Genomic DNA, 22,153 nt, shown 5'->3' with positions numbered 1-22,153 from the left:
GACCTAAAACCTCGTTTAAACCTCGTGTGTGTGTGTGAGAGAGAGAGAGAGAGAGAGAGAGAGAGAGAGAGAGAGAGAGAGAGAGAGAGAGAGAGACCTTCGTTTCAGGTGGTCATTCCACAAGAAACACAGGGCCGTTGTTTAGGTGTGTTTATCTTTGTCCCACTATCTATGAGTAGGATCTCACAACGTGCAGGCAGCCACATTCGAGCTGACCTTGAAGCTCCGAGTCTGTGAGTCTGATTACTACGCGATGCCATTACCTCCATACAACCTGGTGCCTAGTTTTCTACCTTGGCATTTGACTGTAAGTAAACAGATAAATGAATAAAGAACGACTTATTGAATTGATTGTAGTGTATGTGTGTGCGTGTGTGTGTGTGTGTGTGTGTGTGGGTGTGGGTGTACAGAGAATTTCACACACACAGCACCCATTCCAGGTCTCTCTCTTGAAACACAAATTCTTTCATTTTTGCGAGGGTCCTCAGCACATATTGCTTCAGTTTGCCGGTTGCAATGGTCCACTACTTAAGCATTATAAATCTTATCTATACTGACTCTTCTCTCTCCCATGACATTTTCATTACACACTGCTTAACCCCTCTATGGCAAATTTATCTACATACTCAAGTCTACCAACTAAATTGCAAATAAATACTACAAATTTGGTCATATGTATTCTGTCCAAACTTTTCTTACACATCCTTTTATCCACGGACTTGAAACCAATTTTAATCTCTCCTTTGCAAGTGTGTGTGGAGATCCGCCACACGAAGATTGGCCGTTATGATACCTCCTTCTTCCCTCTAACAGCGAGGATGTTAAACTCTTTCTTTTCTCTCGTCGTCTTATGACTCTGAAATTCAGGTCTACATTCACGTGGGGAGCTCTAATTACTCTCTTCATCCTCCTTCCTTCCCAGTATTCTTTTGACCCGAGATGCCATTGAGGCATGTTGCGCCCGTGCCATGTCTATCAGTATGAAAAGGATATGTAGCTTTCTACTTATATCCGTACGTTGTCTCAACTCCTAAGCAGTCAACTAAGCATGACCAGAAATACACTTTTATCACCAAGGTAATCAAAAACCTTTAGGTTATAATCAGATCATGACAAATCCGCAAGATTCTGTGTGTCTGTAAGTCTCTCGTGTCACAAATCCTTTACTTACCCTGTGTGTCCCTGGCACCATGACAGACTACCTAATTAGCCCCAGTGATAAGGTAACTCACCTTATCGGGGGCTTAAGAACAGCGATCCATCACTATTTCCTTTGTTGTATACATTCCTGGGGCATGATAACATTATGATAACGAGAGGAGGCAGATGGCTCGTGGTGTGGGAAGGATAGCACGTCACGGTGTGTAGAATGGCAAGTGGTGTGTTTGGAGCGGACCTGTGTGGATAACAAACTGCGTGTAGGATGACTGTGTAGGCGGGATGACGGGTGGTATAGGGATGATAACAAGTGGTATGGACAGTCTGTTATCATATAGTGCGTAGGAGAACTCACTTGGTGTAGTTCCATTAATTTCTGTTGCCCCTGTACCGCTACAACACCTAGTTTGTGTGAGTGTCTGGTGTTCATATCACTCGACCCTGACTACTTTAGTAGCTGCAGGTTTTCTTCTTAGGCCCTTGAGCATGATGGTCAAGCCCTTAGGTAAGATGAACTGACCTTTGACCTGACTCTTAAGGGTCAGGTCAAAGATCGAAGAGCGCAGGACTATGGTTATCAAGGTCTCTGTTGGTACTCCAGCCTAAGCCAGGTACTCATTTATTGACTAATTCCCGAAGGAAGGAAGGATGAACAGCTGGGGTTGACTGCTGGTCGAATGCCGCGATTATGATTTGAGCCATGGCATTCTCGTGCGCTACCCACTACACCACGGAAGCCCATACTACTAATCCAAATGGGTATCAGCTGTTATCATTATCAACTTCACATAATGATGTACCTCTCCGAACGGGATCCAGTAGACCCCACTCATATCCAGGGTGAGGTGTTCGACCTATGTGTAGGCTTCAACCTTCACACTGCTCTATCCTTGTTCATGAGGTGGTATGTGATCACCACTCGAGACTAAACCTTCTTCCTGAGTGGAGAGAGAGAGAGAGAGAGAGAGAGAGAGAGAGAGAGAGAGAGAGAGAGAGAGAGAGAGAGAGAGAGAGAGAGAGAGAGAGAGAGCTAAGACGGAAATGACTCACTGTTTCAACTGATCATCATCATCATCATAACAGCTTTACCTCCCACGTATCCGGCTGACAAGAGGTTTATCATCCTGGCACAGTGAAGGAACTGAACAACGATTGAGTCCAAATCATTCAACAAGTCTAAGAACTACTTGCATGGCTCAACGGATTGAAAAGAATCTAAATCACGCACACCGAAACTGTTGAAACTCCAGGGCAACCTTATGTGTCCTTCTACCCGGCAGCAGACGACAGAACAGAAAACGGGCCGTCATTTAGCCAAAGGCCTGTGTACAATAATCATCCTAGAGCATCGCTGGTGATAACTGTGAATGACAATAATCACCCGAGCGCATCGTTGGTGATAATCTTTTGTGACAGTAATTACCCAAAAGCATCGTTGGTGATAATCCTGCACCACATTAATCACTCGACAGCATAGATGGCAATAATCCATCCAGTATGACAATTATTACCCAACAGCATAGATAATAATCCTGTATGACAATAATAATTACCCGGGAGCATCAAAATGATAATCCTGTATGACTGTAATCACCCGAAATCATCGCTGGTGCTGGAAACATCATCATACCGATGTTGAACAGATGAGTTGGTCTTCCGTTCTCAGTCAGTCTTTCCACCACCCCTGTATTCCAACTTAGCCTCAAGCACACCTTCCTGGACATGACACACCTCTTAATACCTTTCCAGTATTCACATTTCTCTCAGTTTGTGATTCCTGAAGTTAGTATTACTTTAAGTTCATTTTCCTTTGCAGGGAGTTCGGCGACAGCGACGGGGCGGAGGTCGATATCCTCTCGCAGGACCCCGGCAGCGGGCCGGCGCTGGCCAATGGTCGTATCAGTATCGGTTCTGGAGGATACGACTTCTCTCCCAGGGGATCTGGGGGCTCGCAGAGCAACGCGGAGCGCTTCGAGATCATGGCGCGCAACTCCCTGACGTCCCTGCAGCAGCGGCGTCAATCCACAGCCTCAGCCTACATCAGGGAGCCGATCACCGCCACCACCGATGACCGCAACTGGTCATGGCACTACCTCAGGGTCAGTAAGACTTCAGGGTCAGTACTCCCTACTTCGGGGTCAGTAACACGTCAGTGTCACTAGTTGCTAATCTCATTCTAAAGAGTGTGACCACAAGTGTCAACACAGCCAGTCAGTGGAGTCCGACCCTTCCTACAGCCAACATTTGGATTTGCCTCGGTCCGGTCATTCCGTATTTCCACTTATCATTGAAACGACTCCTTGCGGTCTCTCTCACTTCAATTGCTCTGTGAGATGCTATCAACATAACAACAAACAGCAAAAAAATACATATAAAAGCAAAGGGTTCGGGAAAGCCTTTTTTAGAGGTTAAAGATTACGGTTTTAATGATATGATCAGTAATGATCTAAAATATTCAAAGTTGAAGTACATTTGTTGCTCAGTGTTGAATTTCATTACAAAGCTTCAGAAACCAAAGACACTAAAACAGAACAGTAAGACCACATCTTCAGTGCGCGACACACTTCTGGTCTCCACGTAATCAAAAAGGCCTCATCAGCTTGAGAATCCGGAAAAGGGCAACAGGATAATAACAGGACTAAGGAAGAAGCCGTATGAGGGAGGACTAAAAGCTCTCGTACTCTTTCTTAGACAGATATCTCTGGTCGGATAGGAAACCTGGAATGAAAACATATATCTTGTTATAGGTTATACCTCGTATTATAAGTACACCTTGTCCCAGATAATGTCGGCTGCGCCTTCGCACACATATCCTTATACCAGTACTCTAGCTGCTGACGAATACCCTTACCCCTTCAGGAGAGATTCCGCATCAAGGACCTGGAGGACCTGTTCGAGCGCTACCAGCTGCGACTTCACCACGCCATGCTTGTCGTCTACCTCATGCTCCAACTCATCGTCTCCTTCCTCTTCATCGTCTTCCTACTCTTCAGCCAGGTCAGTCCTACCCTACCCAATCATAACTGAGATTACGTACGCCTTTCAATCTGGTTGGCTGGACTTGAGGCCTATCAACTGCCAGGTTTATTAAGGCCGTCAAAGTCAAGCCAAATGTTTCATCCACCAACAGAAAAATTAACAACCTCTTAAGCTGTTAAGGATATTTCTAAGATCACTTACTCTCTCCGACAGTGCATGTGGCTCATAATCAGTTAAATCTTCATAAAACTTTTAGTATTTTTTTTTCCGACCAACCGCAATCTTAACTGCTTAACTGGTGTGTTCTGATAGGCTACTGAACGGCCACAGTTGAGGTCCAAAGTTTACTTATCTAAGTCTCATATATATATATATATATATATATATATATATATATATATATATATATATATATATATATATATATATATATATATATATATATATATATATGATAGAGTTGATAGAGATGCTCTGTGGAAGGTATTAAGAATATATGGTGTGGGAGGAAAGTTGTTAGAAGCAGTGAAAAGTTTTTATCGAGGATGTAAGGCATGTGTACGTGTAGGAAGAGAGGAAAGTGATTGGTTCTCAGTGAATGTAGGTTTGCGGCAGGGGTGTGTGATGTCTCCATGGTTGTTTAATTTGTTTATGGATGGGGTTGTTAGGGAGGTAAATGCAAGAGTTTTGGAAAGAGGGGCAAGTATGAAGTCTGTTGGGGATGAGAGAGCTTGGGAAGTGAGTCAGTTGTTGTTCGCTGATGATACAGCGCTGGTGGCGGATTCATGTGAGAAACTGCAGAAGCTGGTGACGGAGTTTGGTAAAGTGTGTGGAAGAAGAAAGTTAAGAGTAAATGTCAATAAGAGCAAGGTTATTAGGTACAGTAGGGTTGAGGGTCAAGTCAATTGGGAGGTGAGTTTGAATGGTGAGAGGCTGGAGGAAGTGAAGTGTTTTAGATATCTGGGAGTGGATCTGTCAGCGGATGGAACCATGGAAGCGGAAGTGGATCATAGGGTGGGGGAGGGGGCGAAAATTTTGGGAGCCTTGAAAAATGTGTGGAAGTCGAGAACATTATCCCGGAAAGCAAAAATGGGTATGTTTGAAGGAATAGTAGTTCCAACAATGTTGTATGGTTGCGAGGCGTGGGCTATGGATAGAGTTGTGCGTAGGAGGATGGATGTGCTGGAAATGAGATGTTTGAGGACAATGTGTGGTGTGAGGTGGTTTGATCGAGTAAGTAACGTAAGGGTAAGAGAGATGTGTGGAAATAAAAAGAGCGTGGTTGAGAGAGCAGAAGAGGGTGTTTTGAAGTGGTTTGGGCACATGGAGAGAATGAGTGAGGAAAGATTGACCAAGAGGATATATGTGTCGGAGGTGGAGGGAACGAGGAGAAGAGGGAGACCAAATTGGAGGTGGAAAGATGGAGTGAAAAGGATTTTGTGTGATCGGGGCCTGAACATGCAGGAGGGTGAAAGGAGGGCAAGGAATAGAGTGAATTGGAGCGATGTGGTATACAGGGGTTGACGTGCTGTCAGTGGATTGAATCAAGGCATGTGAAGCGTCTGGGGTAAACCATGGAAAGCTGTGTAGGTATGAATATTTGCGTGTGTGGACGTGTGTATGTACATGTGTATGGGGGGGGGGGGGGTTGGGCCATTTCTTTCGTCTGTTTCCTTGCGCTACCTCGCAAACGCGGGAGACAGCGACAAAGTATAAAAAAAAAAAAAAAAAAAAAAAATATATATATATATATATATATATATATATATATATATGAGACATATATACACATTTGTTATGACTAGGATCCTTTATGCTTCTTTCCCCATTTTGAACACTAAGAGAAGCAACGTATTTCTGCCGAATGCTGTCCTTATTTCTCTTAATTTCAAATGGAATACATCACACGTTCATGACTTGCAGGAACCTGTGTCCTTCATGCAAGACCTCTGATCGTTTAGCAACTGTTCCTCTAAGCCTCTCCCTTTCCTAAGATACAGTATATAACATTTAACAATGGAGGAGGTGTGAGAGTTCATGTAACAAGAGCCCTACCACCACCATACACCACTCACACTCACACTCCCCTCTCCACCCGCGTCAGCAGCAAGCGTTGGGGCTGCTGGTGCCGGAGCTAACCGGTCACAGCGCCATCTTCGTGGTGTGCACCTCGCTGCTGGTATACGTGTACAACGAAGCGACCTTCCGGCAGTTCCCCAGCTTCCACATCGTCCTGTCCGGCCTCGTCATCCTTACGTTGTTCACTACCGACGTCGTTCTCACCCTCTACTTCCACGACAACGGCGGCGGCGACGACCAGCACAGGGATATCAAGGTGAGCGACGCGACTCTTGGGTTGGCCCGTGATGGGTCGCGGCCTGACTTATAATCTCACTAGCTGCTCGATGGTAGGTACCCAGCCTGGCCTCCTGACTGCTCCCTTGTCTTAGTCACAAGCTTTTATATCCCTGCTCCCTTACCCAGCATCTACCTACTTCCTGCCCACTCCCTAACTCCTCTCATTATCCGAACTCTGTCCAAAATTGGTCGTGGTAATCACGTAAATTGCAGTTGCAGCGCAGACTCGCAGCTGCAGAAACCCCTAGAGAAGGGGTCATTGGGGCTATATAATAATAATACTAATACTAATACTAATAATAATAATAATATAACAAGGTTAACAGTATTAAGGTAAGGAGTCAGTCAAACGGTGTATGAATGCTGTCTGATAACTTTCTCGTAAGAACAATTCTATTTCTTTTACCTGTATGCAGTAGATATAGACTCACAGAAACTCAAATTCCACTTTCCCAACACAAACACTTCATCCCCTCTCACATCTGGACACAAGGACTGCTAACCTCAAGCACCCATGAAACCCCACACACACAACAAGTCAGTACGGTCGTGACAGCGTCAATGACGTGCCCTCTTCCCTCCAGTTCGGCAACATGATGTACCTGCTGCTGGTGGTGTACGTGTTCCTCCCGTTCCCCCGCAAGTGGCAGGTGATGTTCATGGCCCTCCTGCTCACCGCCGGCTACCTCGCCCTCACCTACTACTCCATCAGCAGCAGCCACACCACCAGCGAGCACCACCACGTTGTCACAAGGGTGAGCGGACATGCCTACCTTCAAATCCTCATTCCCTCGTAAATTCTGGTGAAAAGGCTCTAAAGCGATATCAAATCCGTCAAGCAAACGAATGATTCTGTCGGATCAAATCTAAACTTAGGTTGTGTATATATATATATATATATATATATATATATATATATATATTTTTTTTTTTTTTTTTTTTTTTTTTTTTTTTTATACTTTGTCGCTGTCTCCCGCGTTTGCGAGGTAGCGCAAGGAAACAGACGAAAGAAATGCCCCCCCCCCCATACACATGTACATACACACGTCCACACACGCAAATATACATACCTACACAGCTTTCCATGGTTTACTTCAGACGCTTCACATGCCTTGCTTCAATCCACTGACAGCACGTCAACCCCTGTATACCACATGACTCCAATTCACTCTATTTCTTGCCCTCCTTTCACCCTCCTGCATGTTCAGGCCCCGATCACACAAAATCTTTTTCACTCCATCTTTCCACCTCCAATTTGGTCTCCCTCTTCTCCTCGTTCCCTCCACCTCCGACACATATATCCTCTTGGTCAATCTCTCCTCACTCATTCTCTCCATGTGCCCAAACCATTTCAAAACACCCTCTTCTGCTCTCTCAACCACGCTCTTTTTATTTCCACACATCTCTCTTACCCTTACGTTACTTACTCGATCAAACCACCTCACACCACACATTGTCCTCAAACATCTCATTTCCAGCACATCCATCCTCCTGCGCACATCTCTATCCATAGCCCACGCCTCGCAACCATACAACATTGTTGGAACCACTATTCCCTCAAACATACCCATTTTTGCTTTCCGAGATAGTGTTCTCGACTTCCACACATTTTTCAAGGCTCCCAAAATTTTCGCCCCCTCCCCCACCCTATGATCCACTTCCGCTTCCATGGTTCCATCCGCTGACAGATCCACTCCCAGATATCTAAAACACTTCACTTCCTCCAGTTTTTCTCCATTCAAACTCACCTCCCAATTGACTTGACCCTCACCCCTACTGTACCTAATAACCTTGCTCTTATTCACATTTACTCTCAACTTTCTTCTTCCACACACTTTACCAAACTCAGTCACCAGCTTCTGCAGTTTCTCACATGAATCAGCCACCAGCGCTGTATCATCAGCGAACAACAACTGACTCACTTCCCAAGCTCTCTCATCCCCAACAGACTTCATACTTGCCCCTCTTTCCAGGACTCTTGCATTTACCTCCCTTACAACCCCATCCATAAACAAATTAAACAACCATGGAGACATCACACACCCCTGCCGCAAACCTACATTCACTGAGAACCAATCACTTTCCTCTCTTCCTACACGTACACATGCCTTACATCCTCGATAAAAACTTTTCACTGCTTCTAACAACTTGCCTCCCACACCATATATTCTTAATACCTTCCACAGAGCATCTCTATCAACTCTATCATATGCCTTCTCCAGATCCATAAATGCTACATACAAATCCATTTGCTTTTCTAAGTATTTCTCACATACATTCTTCAAAGCAAACACCTGATCCACACATCCTCTACCACTTCTGAAACCGCACTGCTCTTCCCCAATCTGATGCTCTGTACATGCCTTCACCCTCTCAATCAATACCCTCCCATATAATTTACCAGGAATACTCAACAAACTTATACCTCTGTAATTTGAGCACTCACTCTTATCCCCTTTGCCTTTGTACAATGGCACTATGCACGCATTCCGCCAATCCTCAGGCACCTCACCATGAGTCATACATACATTAAATAACCTTACCAACCAGTCAACAATACAGTCACCCCCTTTCTTAATAAATTCCACTGCAATACCATACATACATACATACATACATGACAGATGTGGGTGGACGCGATCATCCTGTTCTGCGTGAACCTGGTGGGTCTCTACTGGCGCTTCATGAGCGAAGTGGCCTTCCGGAGAGCCTTCCTCGACAAGCGCGGAAACCTCGAGTCCAAGTTTAAGGTAAGAAACAGATCAGTGTTAGTTGTCTGTGGCCTCAGAGGTAATGACTGTGTGAATGAAGTATGAGAATGTGATATTCCGAAAAGATTACGGGGTATCCTGTGCGTTTTTGTCAGCTATATTGTCGTATATTTAAGTAAAACGTCTTTCAGTTAACGAAGACAGTTAGAATTCGATTCGTAACAGAGTCTGGACGACTGTAATATTTGCTTTGAGAACCATAACCCTTGTCTGTTGTTTCGTCTTCCACTCATCCGTACTCTCTCTATATATTTACCTTCCCTTATTGGCTCTCGTCTGTTTCCCACCATCATCACCACCTGACGATGGACTGTGACGTGCCCCTTTACCTGTCCACCACCACAGCTGGACGCGGAGAAGAAGCAGGAGGAGGGGCTACTGCTGAGCGTGCTGCCTAAGAACATCATGCAGCAGGTTAAAACGGACTTCCGCAACATGATCGAGCGAACTTTCCACAATATCAACCCCATCTCCAAGAACAACCCCTTCCCGTGAGTTACCTGGATTTAAGAAATGTTTACTCTTATGCTTAACACTGTCAGTACAAGCATGTACATGATGACCTTAAATATATCTATGAGACTACGACCTCAGTTATTCACTAAAGTGCGACGGATGATAATATGCTGACATTCAGTTCTGCAACTCTGCCACCAAAAAAAGGACCAATTCATCATTACCATCTGTGTTAATGTCTGCTTCCTGCACACATAAACACGCGCAACACGGCGGGACCATCTGTGTATCACGACCTGCTAACCTTAATCCCATGCATCACTATCTCTCTCTCTCTCTCCAGGAACCTTTACCTAAACCGGCACGAGATGGTGTCCATCCTATACGCGGACATCGTCAACTTCACGCCGCTCACCACCAAGCTGAGAGTGGACCAGCTGGTCGAGATGCTCAACGACCTCTTCGGCAAGTTCGACGACGCCGCCGAGGTATAGGTGCTCTCAGCAGCGAAAAACTTTTGCCTCTTGCTCGCATGATTACACTATCACATAATCCTAGAGTCCTGACAATGATTCTTTCCCAACTGACAAACTGGCTGATGTATCCTATTTATGTACAGTGTTCAACAGAGCGTTGAATCTATCTGCAAGTGAAACCAAATCATCGAACTGATAACGACAAATCATGTCTGTTTATATAGTTTCCAGCTGAAGGTGATATCAAATTATTTTGTGATATTTCATTAGACTAAAATGAAATGATCGTAATGATAAACAATAATTTTCCTGTTAGTGTAAGATTCTACAAATTTCTCCTCTCGCCGTGTTACGTAACACATCCTGCATGTATTCTTCCTTTAAAGAAGCTGTTGATTCGAATTTCATATTGATGTCTGACGCTACAAATTATGCCATGTAATTCCACCTCCCTTCCTGTGCGCCCTAACAAAGTACTGTAGCCCCCCACCACTCTACTCTACCTACCAGTCCCACCAGGCTGTTCCATCCTCCTGCCGCACGGTTCTCACTCACAGTGTCCCGCCTCACCAGACCAACGACTGCCTGCGTATCAAGCTGCTGGGCGACTGCTACTACTGTGTGTCCGGCGTGCCTGAATACACCAAGGACCACGCCCACAACTGTGTCAAGGTCGGCCTCGAGATGATCGACATCATCCGGGAGGTCAGGTGGGTTACGTCATTATCATCCGGGAGGTCAGGTGGGTTACGTCATTATCATCCGGAAAAGGTCAGGAAGACTTCATCAATACCTGGGTTGGGGTTATGTGAACATGTCATCACTATCCGGTGGTCAGGTGACCAGAGCAATAACTTACGTAAACTGGACTAAGTGGATAATTAAACATTTACCAAACAAACATACAAACAAAAACTACTTTCGATAAACGACTGTAGACAAGCAAATAACCTGAGAATTTAAAGAAATTATGAACAAGATAAAACCATCAGCTTCAACAAACACTAATACGTAAAAATACAGAAATATACATCGTTTCCATTAAGTGACCTTGACAACGGACGTGAGTAGCCGGAATAGATTATATTGGACCTTACTCGTGTAATATATTCCGGTCTCTGTACTGTAATCGCTATCATACAATATATGCAAGGCTTTGATTTACCTGATAACAGATTTTCCTTATGACCTTGAGCAATATGTCTCCTGGGCAGGGAGGAGAGAGCGGTGAACGTAGACATGCGCATAGGCATCCACAGCGGAAGCGTCCTCTCGGGACTCATCGGCGTGCGCAAGTGGCAGTTCGACGTTTGGAGCAATGACGTCACCATCGCTAACCACATGGAGCAGACGGGAGAGCCTGGGTGAGTGGGTTATCATGAAACTCAGGCCAAAGTATATCATAGGGACAATAAAACTTTGTTAGGCTGATAAGATGGTGCCTTATCCTGAGTCATGTCAAAGTTTGAAACATATCAAGTGAAGCTGGTCAAATTAATGTTAAAGTCAGGTTGTATACTTAGATGGGTCAGGGTTGACCGGTAAAAGGACTGGGTCAGAAGCTGATCAGAAGAGCAAAATTGAGTCAAGGTGGACGGAGCCAGGCGGGAGGACAGGTGGGCACTTGAAGTGGACTGTGACGTGAGGAGGTAGGGAGAAAAGTCAGTCAGAGGAAGCGGTGCATGTCTAAGCAAGAGATACAACTTAGATAGCAGACTAAAAAAAAAAAACTGTAAGTGATATTCAGATGCTGAAGTTAAAAATACAAAGGTATACATCAACAGACCAACGAGTCGTTCGGTTCAAACGAGTCCAAAATCACCACAGGGATGGAAGTCTGTACTGAATTAAAAAAGCATATGTGATTATCAGACTGACATGATAATAACAAACAGCATTGGGATCTGATAGGTAAGAAGTTAACGTGAAAAATAAGATACGTAATCTTAAGACATGAACTGAATTGGATAAGACTATTATTATTTGTGGAAGACAGTATTTGTGATGAAAGCCAGAGGTATATATGGACTGTACTGATGTGAAAATCAGTATTATTCATTTTTAAGTAGTGATGTAAAGGTCAGAGTTGCTATATATATATATATATATATATATATATATATATATATATATATATATATATATATATATTAATTTTCCAAAAGAAGGAACAGAGAAGAGGGCCAGGTGAGGATATTCCCTCTAAGGCCCAGTCCTCTGTTCTTAACGCTACCTCGCTAATGCGGGAAATGGCGAATAGTATGAAAGAAAAAGAAAGATATATATATATATATATATATATATATATATATATATATATATATATATATATATATATATATATATATATATATATATATCCCCTCTCTTTTCTTTGATCTGAGATTTCAGTTGTGCGGTGTTATACTTACAACATTGGAGGAAGCACTATGGCCACTGGCTTGATAAGGAATGCACAGCACACCAGACCTTCCTACCATAAGGGGAAGTTAACGTCTCCCATCATCTTATTTCACAGCCGGATTCACGTGACACACAAAACTCGCGAGCTGCTCTCTGGCTTAGACTACGGGTTCGAACCCAAGATTGGACGCAAGGACGAACTGCTGCAGGCGGAGGGTATCGATACCTTCCTTATCGTCCCTAAACAAAGGGTGAATTTTTATGTGCCTTGTTTGTGTGGCTTACGTTTCTTCTGTCGTCCTGGTGTTAATCAGTGTCGGTTAGTGAGTGTGTGTGTGTGTGTGTGTGTGTGTGTGTGTGTGTGTGTGTGTGTGTGTGTGTTGGTGTGTGTGTGTGTGTGTACCGTCGATTTCTCTAGATCCACTTCTCTCTGAGATCCTTAAGATTAGAAGCTTCATGCTCGGCTCACGGGCTGAGTCAACGTTGATAATCATTGGTGTAAGGTATGGTAGAAGACAGTGTTCCCATGGCTGGTGGCGGTTACACAATACCATAATTCTGAAAACTTTACTGTGTCGAGGTTGGCTTCCTTAAGTAACAATTTGTAGCACAACCCTTTACTTTTTTTTCACTGCCAATATCTACTTTCCGACACGAACAATGCTCTTGAGAATCCAGGGTAAGAAATAATAATACACCTATGACTCGATCCAGTGGCAACAGTCTGAATTTTGAAAAACGCCTAAACAGGTCCGTTATGGCCAAACATAACTAACGTACTTTTACTTAGTCTTGATATTTTGTTTTCTTACGTCGCTCTCAGAGTTTTCCCTCGTGATGCGCTTAAGAGATACTCTAAATTGTCCTCAAGTGAAGTTACCGAAAGTTTGATACGTTAATACAGATTTCAATCTAATCACTCCTATCTACTTACATCCCGGACTGAAATACTTTAGTCATTTAGACTAGTTTTGGATAATCATTTTTTATTCATTTGCGTATGCTTTTCAAAAAGTATAACTTTAAGAATAGGATGAAGTTACCATTGCGATTCCTGCCCGAATCCTCGAAACACATGGAAAAATGCCGTCTGTTAGTAGCGCTGGAACACAGTAGAATACATTAGCCGATTGTTATTCATTTTGATTGTCTTGTGTTACCGTTAGAAAGCGATATACTAAAATAAAAAAAAAAATAGCTCCAGTTACATGGGACCGCTGATCTTTCTACGAATCAGCTCCACCATTTTTCATAGTGCAGCTGAACAAGGTAGCCCCGCCTTACAGTGTATTAAGTACAATGTAAGAAATGCAACGTTTACGAGAATCTTACCATATTACGCAAGACAAGATCGTTCCTTACCACTGCAAGTACAACGAGGGCTTCCTTCAACCTTCGTGAGTCTACAGTTTACACGAGAACGTCACAGCGACAGTAATATTAGTATGTAACTGTGTTTTGGGTATGTTTAGTGAAAGTGTATGTCTTATAATTATCTTTTACACCGGTAAGATTTCTAGGTTTTTGGACGTAGCTGGATGTTAACGGCCTTTTAAATGCCCCTGGCAGTTGATAGACCTCAAACCCCTAAATACCAACCAACCTGACAAACATATGAATGTTTTGTCTCCAACTTCTGGTCCTGTAATTCTAGTTAACCTATTTTACTGTCTGAATTGTCTCCAAGTTTCTCAGCTTAGCAGTCTCTCAGTGTAAGCTTACCGATCCAAAGAGACTGCAGATTCTAAGGTTTAAGTCCCTCAGAATATCAAGCAGATTATATATATATATATATATATATATATATATATATATATATATATATATATATATATATATATATATATACATATATATATATATATATATATATATATATATATATCCATGTCTGTCTGTCTGTCTGTCTATTCGTGCCCTCCGTGTCACAAACTAGCATTTCCTCCTGTCTTGTGTTCTTGCAGTGTTTTGTTTATGATATTTGTGTTCTTTTTTTTTTGTACGGATTATCGTTCATGGTCGTTGTTCTACATATGCAAAGTTTATTTCAAAGTCAACAATGAATTCTGTACTGTCTGGCGCACACCGACATCATTAATCTTCCCTGCGAGTGTATCACCCACACATTATACTGTAACGGCATCACCCACACACCGCTCCGTAAACACACCCTCACACCACAGTTTGACACACATCACCGTCTAGCACATCCTCAAATTACTGTCCACTATACCCTCGCACCACTTTCTAACATTCACTACCACAACCTCCTAACACAGACCTCCACAACATCCTAACTGCTCTAACATCAACCTCTGCAACGTTCTAACACCAACCTCTACATCCTTCTACCACACACTTCCACGGCCTCCTAACACAAATTTCTACGAGCTCCAAAGTCTATAATGACCTAACCCAACCCTCAGCTCATCTCAGACACACCCCTTCAACACCGCCTACAACTCACCACCACCAGTACTTAGACTTTTCACACTACTCATCAACTCCCTCACAGAGAGGAACCAGCAGACGGGTCTCGTACTCCCAACCGATGTCCATTAAGCCCAGGATCTCAGTGTCGACGAACGCCGCCGAGCTCAAGAACTTATACGAGGGTGACGTGGTCAAGAAGATAAACAAGGTGCAGCTCCCGCAGGGCGTGGCCAGGGCCTCCATCCTCAACAGAGTGAGTTAGTAAGAGGTTACACAAACTTCTTATTTCACATGGCGTCTAGAGTTGCCAATGGCGTCTAAGTCATGAGAATATTGACATCTTTTATATACATATATATATATATATATATATATATATATATATATATATATATATATATATGAAATCAACAATACGGAGGACAATGTAAACTTTTCTCTTACAACAGCAGATAAGGAAGAGGATTTTCCCTCACACAGGCATGGCTGGGATACGATCCCTCAGCCTATCCTTCTTAACATAAAATATTCAGCCAGTTGTTTTCTTGGCTGTCCCTCCCACCTGACAAACTCTGGAGTGGTTATGTCTGAACCGTGGGTGGGTGGGTGAGAGGTTAATGCTTCAGTGTTACAGTTTTGTGATATGAACAATTTCTGAGGGGGGGTGAGACTTCCCTCACCCCTAGGGTGGCCCTTACCCTTCCATCTGCCTCTGTACATGAACTTCGGCATTTCTCCTCACGCCTGACACTTCCCTCTACCCGGACCTCACAATCAAACTAGTGTTCCCATTGCACTACCTCCTACAGCGGCCCAGACCAACTCACCATCCTTACAGCGCCAACAGTCCTCCATTCCCCCTATACACTGGCCTTATCCACCACCTTCACGACCCTTCCTGCCAATGCTGCTCTAACCTGGCACGACATAACCCGCCTCACAATAGCTCTGGCTATTCCGTACCGCCTCACATCGAACAACACCCGTCCATCAACACTTTCCAGCCATCTTCAGCAGCCATAACTACCGTTCCTTTTCTACTGAGAGTCCCTGACACGCAGTAGCACTTAGCCATGTCTGTGTCTTCCCATTCAGCGTCCCTAACACCAACACTGACCCAGTTTCAACAGCCCTAGTGGCCCCTAACGTCCACCTCAGCACCACCCATCTACCTCCCACAGAGACGGTCGACACACTCGGAGAACGCCGTCACGTCCAAGAGGAGGACGGTAGTGACGGACAACGCCCTGGCAAACTTCCAGAGAATCATGGTCAACTCGAAGGAGTTCATGGAAAAGGCGATAGAGATCATGCCACTCAGCAAGTACGAGTGAGTACCTGGAATATTAGCAAGAGGAGGGTCACCAGTATAGGAAGAAGGTATAGATTGAATAGGTCAATAGTCAGGGGGAAGGTATTGACTTAAACAGGGCACCAGTCACGAGGGAGTTTCAGAGCTGTCGAGCTCGACGTCAGCTGCGCAGCACTGCGTAAGGGTGTTCAACAGCAATACGTATTATTCAGTTGATCACCATACAGTATCTTTCCTAATCTCTTACGCCGTTCTTTTCTTATCAGAAATTTTGTCATGATTTATGGGGCTAAAAATGAAGGGACAGTTTCACGACGTGAATCGTCTTGATACACGAAAAACAAGAACTCAGAATAGGTTCCCAGAGACTTGAGTGTACGTTGCCCTCACACTCACTCACGAGCTGCACCCACATTTCCCTTTACAAGTACAGCTGTCAGCGATACACTTACAGATCCCACTCCAGAAAGGATTCACAATGGGAGTGCAAGCAGCCCTACACGTGTCTCGTCTTTCGTTCCCTCACGTTTCGACCACTTTCACTAGGTCTTCAGCAGCGCCGGATTAACGTTAAACTTTGCACGAGGAACCAAACTGGGGGTCCCAGAATCTCGCCAGGGCTCTGGAACTTTACCTTTACCCGCTATAAATTCCATTAATCATCCATCGGCTGACTGTCATGCACGAAGAAAACAAAGATGAAATTCATCATCCAACGTGAAGATACAATTATGACCGCGAATATCCGCAAGGTATATTTTGTATTCATTCACAATTCCCGTTTTCTGAACGTCCGAATCGACCTGCGTGACTCGTTCAAAACTAAAAACAAAAACTATTTTCAAGGTTGGGTGGGTGGCGGTCCGAGGCTCCAGGCCGAGCTTACCCCCAGCCTTGGTCTTCACGTGATGTTTTTCCCCCGATATCTGTGAGAATAATTCAGCTCTCGTCGGTCTCTCCAGATATCTGTGAGAATACATCAGCGTACATTGTACCACTGCAGGTAGAGCTGTTGCCTGAGGCTGAGAAAGGCTTAGCTTATGACTGTTGTCTTTTGTTTCAAAGACCTGGAAAGACGGTTTCATGACACCTTTGTCATGAGGGAGTGAGTCTTAGGGCTCCCTCACTCGATATCAAAATATAAATCATGCATGTGCTGCTGTTGCTTTTTTATGTTATGGAAAGTTTTCGTCTTAACTTCTTGCTTTATGAGCGACGACAAATAATTTCATGGGTCGATCTTAATTTCGGGCAATCATAACTCAAGTTACAACTCCAAGAAGTATTCTACCAACTTCACAGGTCTGATGATTGTGAACCCCACGAGTAAGCAATGTGTGGCAACTGGTGCGTTATCTTCAGGGTGAAAGGTGGTCTCATGTTTTATGAATAAGTTGGAAAATGACGTTTAGAATTAGTGGATAAGACTGCAGATGACGTTTGGGATTACTAGTGCATGAGAACAGATGAACAATTTGGTTCTCCTATAACAACATTAAAATCTATTATCATTAGTTCTTGTGGTTTAATCTGCATCTCACACTATCACAATTTAGAGTTCTTATTAGAATAAAGGATATATTCATTTAAATCTAGAACGAATCTGGCACCAAGGTCAAGCCTGAATAACGTTCAAATAGCATTTGTACGTTCACAGTTGCAGGCTGGCATAGACACAGTGGATGCACTCGCGAGTGATTCCAAATCTTACCTTTTCACTGTCTTGCTCATACATGAAGCTGGGGAATCATCGCTAAGTAATTATGTTTGAAATCATATAAGGATTATATCTAAAGCAAGTAAGCAGTTGGTATATGAAGGGAACGGGGCAATTTATCTTAAAGTGCGTACTGTGCATACTTGGTGGTTCAACAAGGCGCCTCACCCTAACTGTATGTCTTGCAGCCAGTGGTTCCGACCTGAGGGCATCAATCCATTCATCTTGACCTTCACGAAAGAAAATTTGGAGTTGCCTCTCCTGCGGCAGGCGGACCCGCTTTATAAGTACTACATCCTCTGTGCCATCGTTATCTTCGGCGCCATCTTCGTCACCCAACAGGTCCTCATGCCAGCGTAAGTTCTTCACCAGGGTTCACAACCCCTTTTGTTTCACTGAAATCCATCATCATCTTTTGGTTCTACGTCCCTCCTTCCCTCATAGGTGCTCAGGTTCGTCCTGCAGCGTTAGCAATCCTTCATGACCCTTTCACTGGGTAAGGTTACACATCTAGTGGTCCCTTCGTATCTGACCACATCCACAATTTATACATACAATCCTTTTGTTGCTAAACGAATGGATGCATGTTTATGACACTACGAGAGTAAAATTTAAGCAACTGAGCCACTCTGATGATACTACTGAAGTAAGCCATACAGTTCCGGCTTCAAATCTAGTATCAAAGATTGTCTGTTACACACATACTCACAGCATGAACTGCCTTGCCACAACTGCTTCCTCAAATACCGGCATTACAGTCATCTGGGAAGCTTCCTCTTATCTCAAACTAAAGTGGCAATGGTACATAAACCTCATGTGTTTATAGCAGTACAACAATGATCTTATCTTTTGCTTTACTACATTTATTCACTCTTCCATCTGCTTATATGTACGTCCGTTTCTGTAACTGTTAACATATACGGCTGACGAACTCCGTCTGATAGCTGTATTTCATCGCCTTTCGTTTGAGTGACGGTGGTGTGTCCACAGGAACACATCTGGTTGGGTGGCTGGCGCCGTGTGTTTCAGCATCCTGGTTGTGGTGGGGCCGCTAGCCTGGATGGCCACCATCCACCAGCACATCATCGACCCCCACAATGACCTCGAGTATGAAACCCACAAACGTAACGTCGTCACTAACTTCTTCCACTCCACCTCCAAGAGCATCATCTCATCCATTGGTCTGAGAGTGGCCATGTATCTGGTGGTGTGTGCCTCGCTATACACCTGCGCCGTCATAAATGTGGTGAGTCTTGTGGCGTGCCTTAGCACCGTTACTGTTGTGCATTTCGTTTCGAAGAAAGAGTACATCTCCTTGATGTGTACTTCACTGACACACAGTAAATCAGTAGATGAGTTGTAGAACACAAAGACAACCTTTTAGCACTTGTACTGAATGCTGAAATTCAGGTTGTGTTTGGGATCTGTCAAGGAGCGGCGCTGAATCATAAACATTTATGTTTTAAGTAGAATATTATGAGCATAATGGGAAAAAAATGCAAAATTAGTGGGTGAAATGTTGTTCTGTTGTTCACGAAACATGCTTACTATGAAAAGAATATGATCAAAGGTAGAGTGTCGGGACTTGCTGGAGAGGACAGTTCACCTCAACTCGGGGAACGTCGCCGCCAACGCAAACTTCACTCCCCTCACGAGCGACTTCACTTCTGCCCATCCTGACACCATCCCGCCTCTCTGCTGCGACCCATGGGTGAGTTCACGGCCGTGGTGAGATATGACACAAGCCGTTGACAATGTTCAAAATTCTTTTGGTTATATATCATCCGTAATTGTCACTACGGAGAACTGAAGATGATAAAACGATCCTCTGCATTTGCTATTTGAGCATGATTATACATATAAGCCTTGCCTGTCTCCGGCAGTACTTCACCTACAGCTGTACGCTCATGCTACTCGTGGCCTGGACCTTCTTCAGGATACACTTCCTCCTCAAGTTCTCAATCTACACCATTGCCGTGTCCATCTATGCGTCCTTCGTCCTGGAATTTGCAGAGGTGGGTTTCTCATTCTAAACCTTTGTCTCTCTTTTTTCCTCTCGACACTTATTGTAAGTGGTGTGTGAGTTATCCATAATGATTTCTTGACTGTCCTCAATCTAGAAGCCTAGCAACCAACATCATGAAACTTCGTCAACCAAAACTCCTTTTACATTTTTTTCCCCTGCACAAAACTCGCATCTTCATTAACTGGTGTTTCTTAAAGCCAAAGATATAAGATTAAAGGAAACCGAGCCATGTGTTTTCTGCTACATTCTAAATGATCTTTGCTTCTACTAAACCAAGGCTTCGCTAGCCTTAGAAAAAAAATAAATGAGATATATATATATATATATATATATATATATATATATATATATATATATATATATATATATATATATATATATGAACAATAATATACGCAAGGTATTACTTATGTGGAGGCATTAAACTGCTTCCTATAAATGCAGGAAACGCATTTGTTTTTAGGTAGGAACCAGCAAGCCTTCTCAGCCAATACACATACGTCTCATTAGGTTAAGCTCAAACCATCAATCTGATACAGTTTGGTTTACTCCTTGAAGCACAGTAGCCCGGAGCAAGGACTAATAGTTGCTTTGAAGAAAAAAGTATTGTTGTGACGATCAAACATACGTAACACTAACAAACCCTTCTGAAGTCTTACGACGCTAGAGGGGAAAAATCGACTTTCTTAGGTTCCATGATCCAAGGGAAGCCGTATACCCCAGCGACTGGGGGTAAATGTTTTCGATCACGTATGTTTTATGTTGCGACAAAAGCCATAACTTGTGACGTCTGACCTCACCTTTACAGGACATATACACCCACAAGCATCTGGAGGAGGTGTGTCCCCCGCTGACGGTGACAAGCATAGGGCTCAGCCCGGGCCTTGGCCACGTCCTCTTCGTGTGTATGATCTTCTTCGCCCTACACATGATGGACAGGCAGGTACGAACTCTACTCATTACCAGGGACTGAAAGAGGATACGAGAGTGTAAATGTATCTGGACGGATGTAAATGAGGGTGAGTTACGTAGAGATGCTTTGGTTCACAGTCGTTTTCGTGTCATTCGTAAGTCATAACTCATGAACGAATATTGCGAAAGAATAATCGTAAAAAAGTGAATTTCTAATGACCAAGAATGCCAGTTCTCTCCATGTACATTTTACCGGTCGCGTCGCATATGAGGAATATGACACCGAAATACGGATTCATTTAAAAATCACACTGTAAAGGGTCTAACCACAGAGCTCTTGATTCGTTTAACAAAATCAATTTATTTCCGGGGCAATATCTCATCCTGGACAGATTTCTAGGTACTAACTGCGCTGCTTAATTACATTTGCAAATCAAATTCTTAAGAGGTATGCATCCACATGAGTACAATATTTTACAGATATATCAGTAAAGTATACATATATGTGCCACAAGTAAAAAAAATACACAAGTCCTGATAAACATAAGGCACTAACCATAAAGTAAGTAGTCTTTTAGACTATCACTCGTTGGCTAAATATCATAGTACTTTCTTTCAAATATGTTTTCCCCAATAACTTCGTGTGTGATGCTTAGTATTTTGGTGCAACTGATTTTTTTGTTACTATGTTGCCTTCGTTATTGTCTTATTCGTACTGTCCTGATAAATGCGAGGGTCATGTACGAGGGTGTTGTGTTCCCAGATGGAGTACATAATGCGGCTGGACTTCCAGTGGAAGCAGCAGCTGGAAGCGGAGCAGAAGGAGGCAGAGACTACACACTTCGCCAACAAACTTCTTCTCCAGAACATCCTTCCCTTGCACGTGGGTAAGATACTTCACAAAGGCCTCTGCATCTCTTAAACCTTTTAATTCGAATGTATGTGTAACACTACGGTGACAGTAAACATTTCATGCTTGACTTATTACATCTGATTTTGTGTTGGTGAGAGAATATCTGATACAATTACTCTCCATGATTGAAAAGTTCTGTGAAGTACGACAACCTCTGTACAGTTGCCTTGGGAACATTTACCTACTTGCTCATCTAGTTGTTTAGTTTGGTATTCCCTTAAGCCAAAATCCCCTTTTAC

At 43.5% G+C, this 22,153-nt stretch overlaps 1 protein-coding gene across 11 annotated transcripts in view; it reads left to right on the top strand.

The window, feature by feature from the left end:
• LOC139764548 (adenylate cyclase type 2-like) overlaps nt 1-22,153 on the top strand; it is a 59,689-nt gene that overhangs the window by 32,093 nt on the left and 5,443 nt on the right. For all 11 annotated transcript variants that reach the window (XM_071691309.1, XM_071691308.1, XM_071691306.1 and 8 more), the window contains 18 exons: nt 2,975-3,257; nt 4,018-4,155; nt 6,245-6,472; nt 7,080-7,250; nt 9,120-9,245; nt 9,612-9,757; nt 10,066-10,210; nt 10,772-10,908; nt 11,413-11,562; nt 12,717-12,852; nt 15,117-15,287; nt 16,216-16,364; nt 18,252-18,419; nt 19,054-19,309; nt 19,634-19,774; nt 19,947-20,078; nt 20,898-21,032; nt 21,765-21,888. In XM_071691309.1, coding sequence (XP_071547410.1) covers nt 2,975-3,257; nt 4,018-4,155; nt 6,245-6,472; nt 7,080-7,250; nt 9,120-9,245; nt 9,612-9,757; nt 10,066-10,210; nt 10,772-10,908; nt 11,413-11,562; nt 12,717-12,852; nt 15,117-15,287; nt 16,216-16,364; nt 18,252-18,419; nt 19,054-19,309; nt 19,634-19,774; nt 19,947-20,078; nt 20,898-21,032; nt 21,765-21,888 — 2,936 coding nt within the window. The remainder of the gene's footprint in view (nt 1-2,974; nt 3,258-4,017; nt 4,156-6,244; nt 6,473-7,079; nt 7,251-9,119; nt 9,246-9,611; nt 9,758-10,065; nt 10,211-10,771; nt 10,909-11,412; nt 11,563-12,716; nt 12,853-15,116; nt 15,288-16,215; nt 16,365-18,251; nt 18,420-19,053; nt 19,310-19,633; nt 19,775-19,946; nt 20,079-20,897; nt 21,033-21,764; nt 21,889-22,153) is intronic.

Source organism: Panulirus ornatus, chromosome 50 (genome assembly GCF_036320965.1).
Source record: "Panulirus ornatus isolate Po-2019 chromosome 50, ASM3632096v1, whole genome shotgun sequence".
Lineage (NCBI taxonomy): Eukaryota > Metazoa > Arthropoda > Malacostraca > Decapoda > Palinuridae > Panulirus > Panulirus ornatus.
The sequence above is the reverse complement of the archived record's forward strand: the minus strand, read 5'-3'. Positions and strand labels throughout refer to the sequence as shown.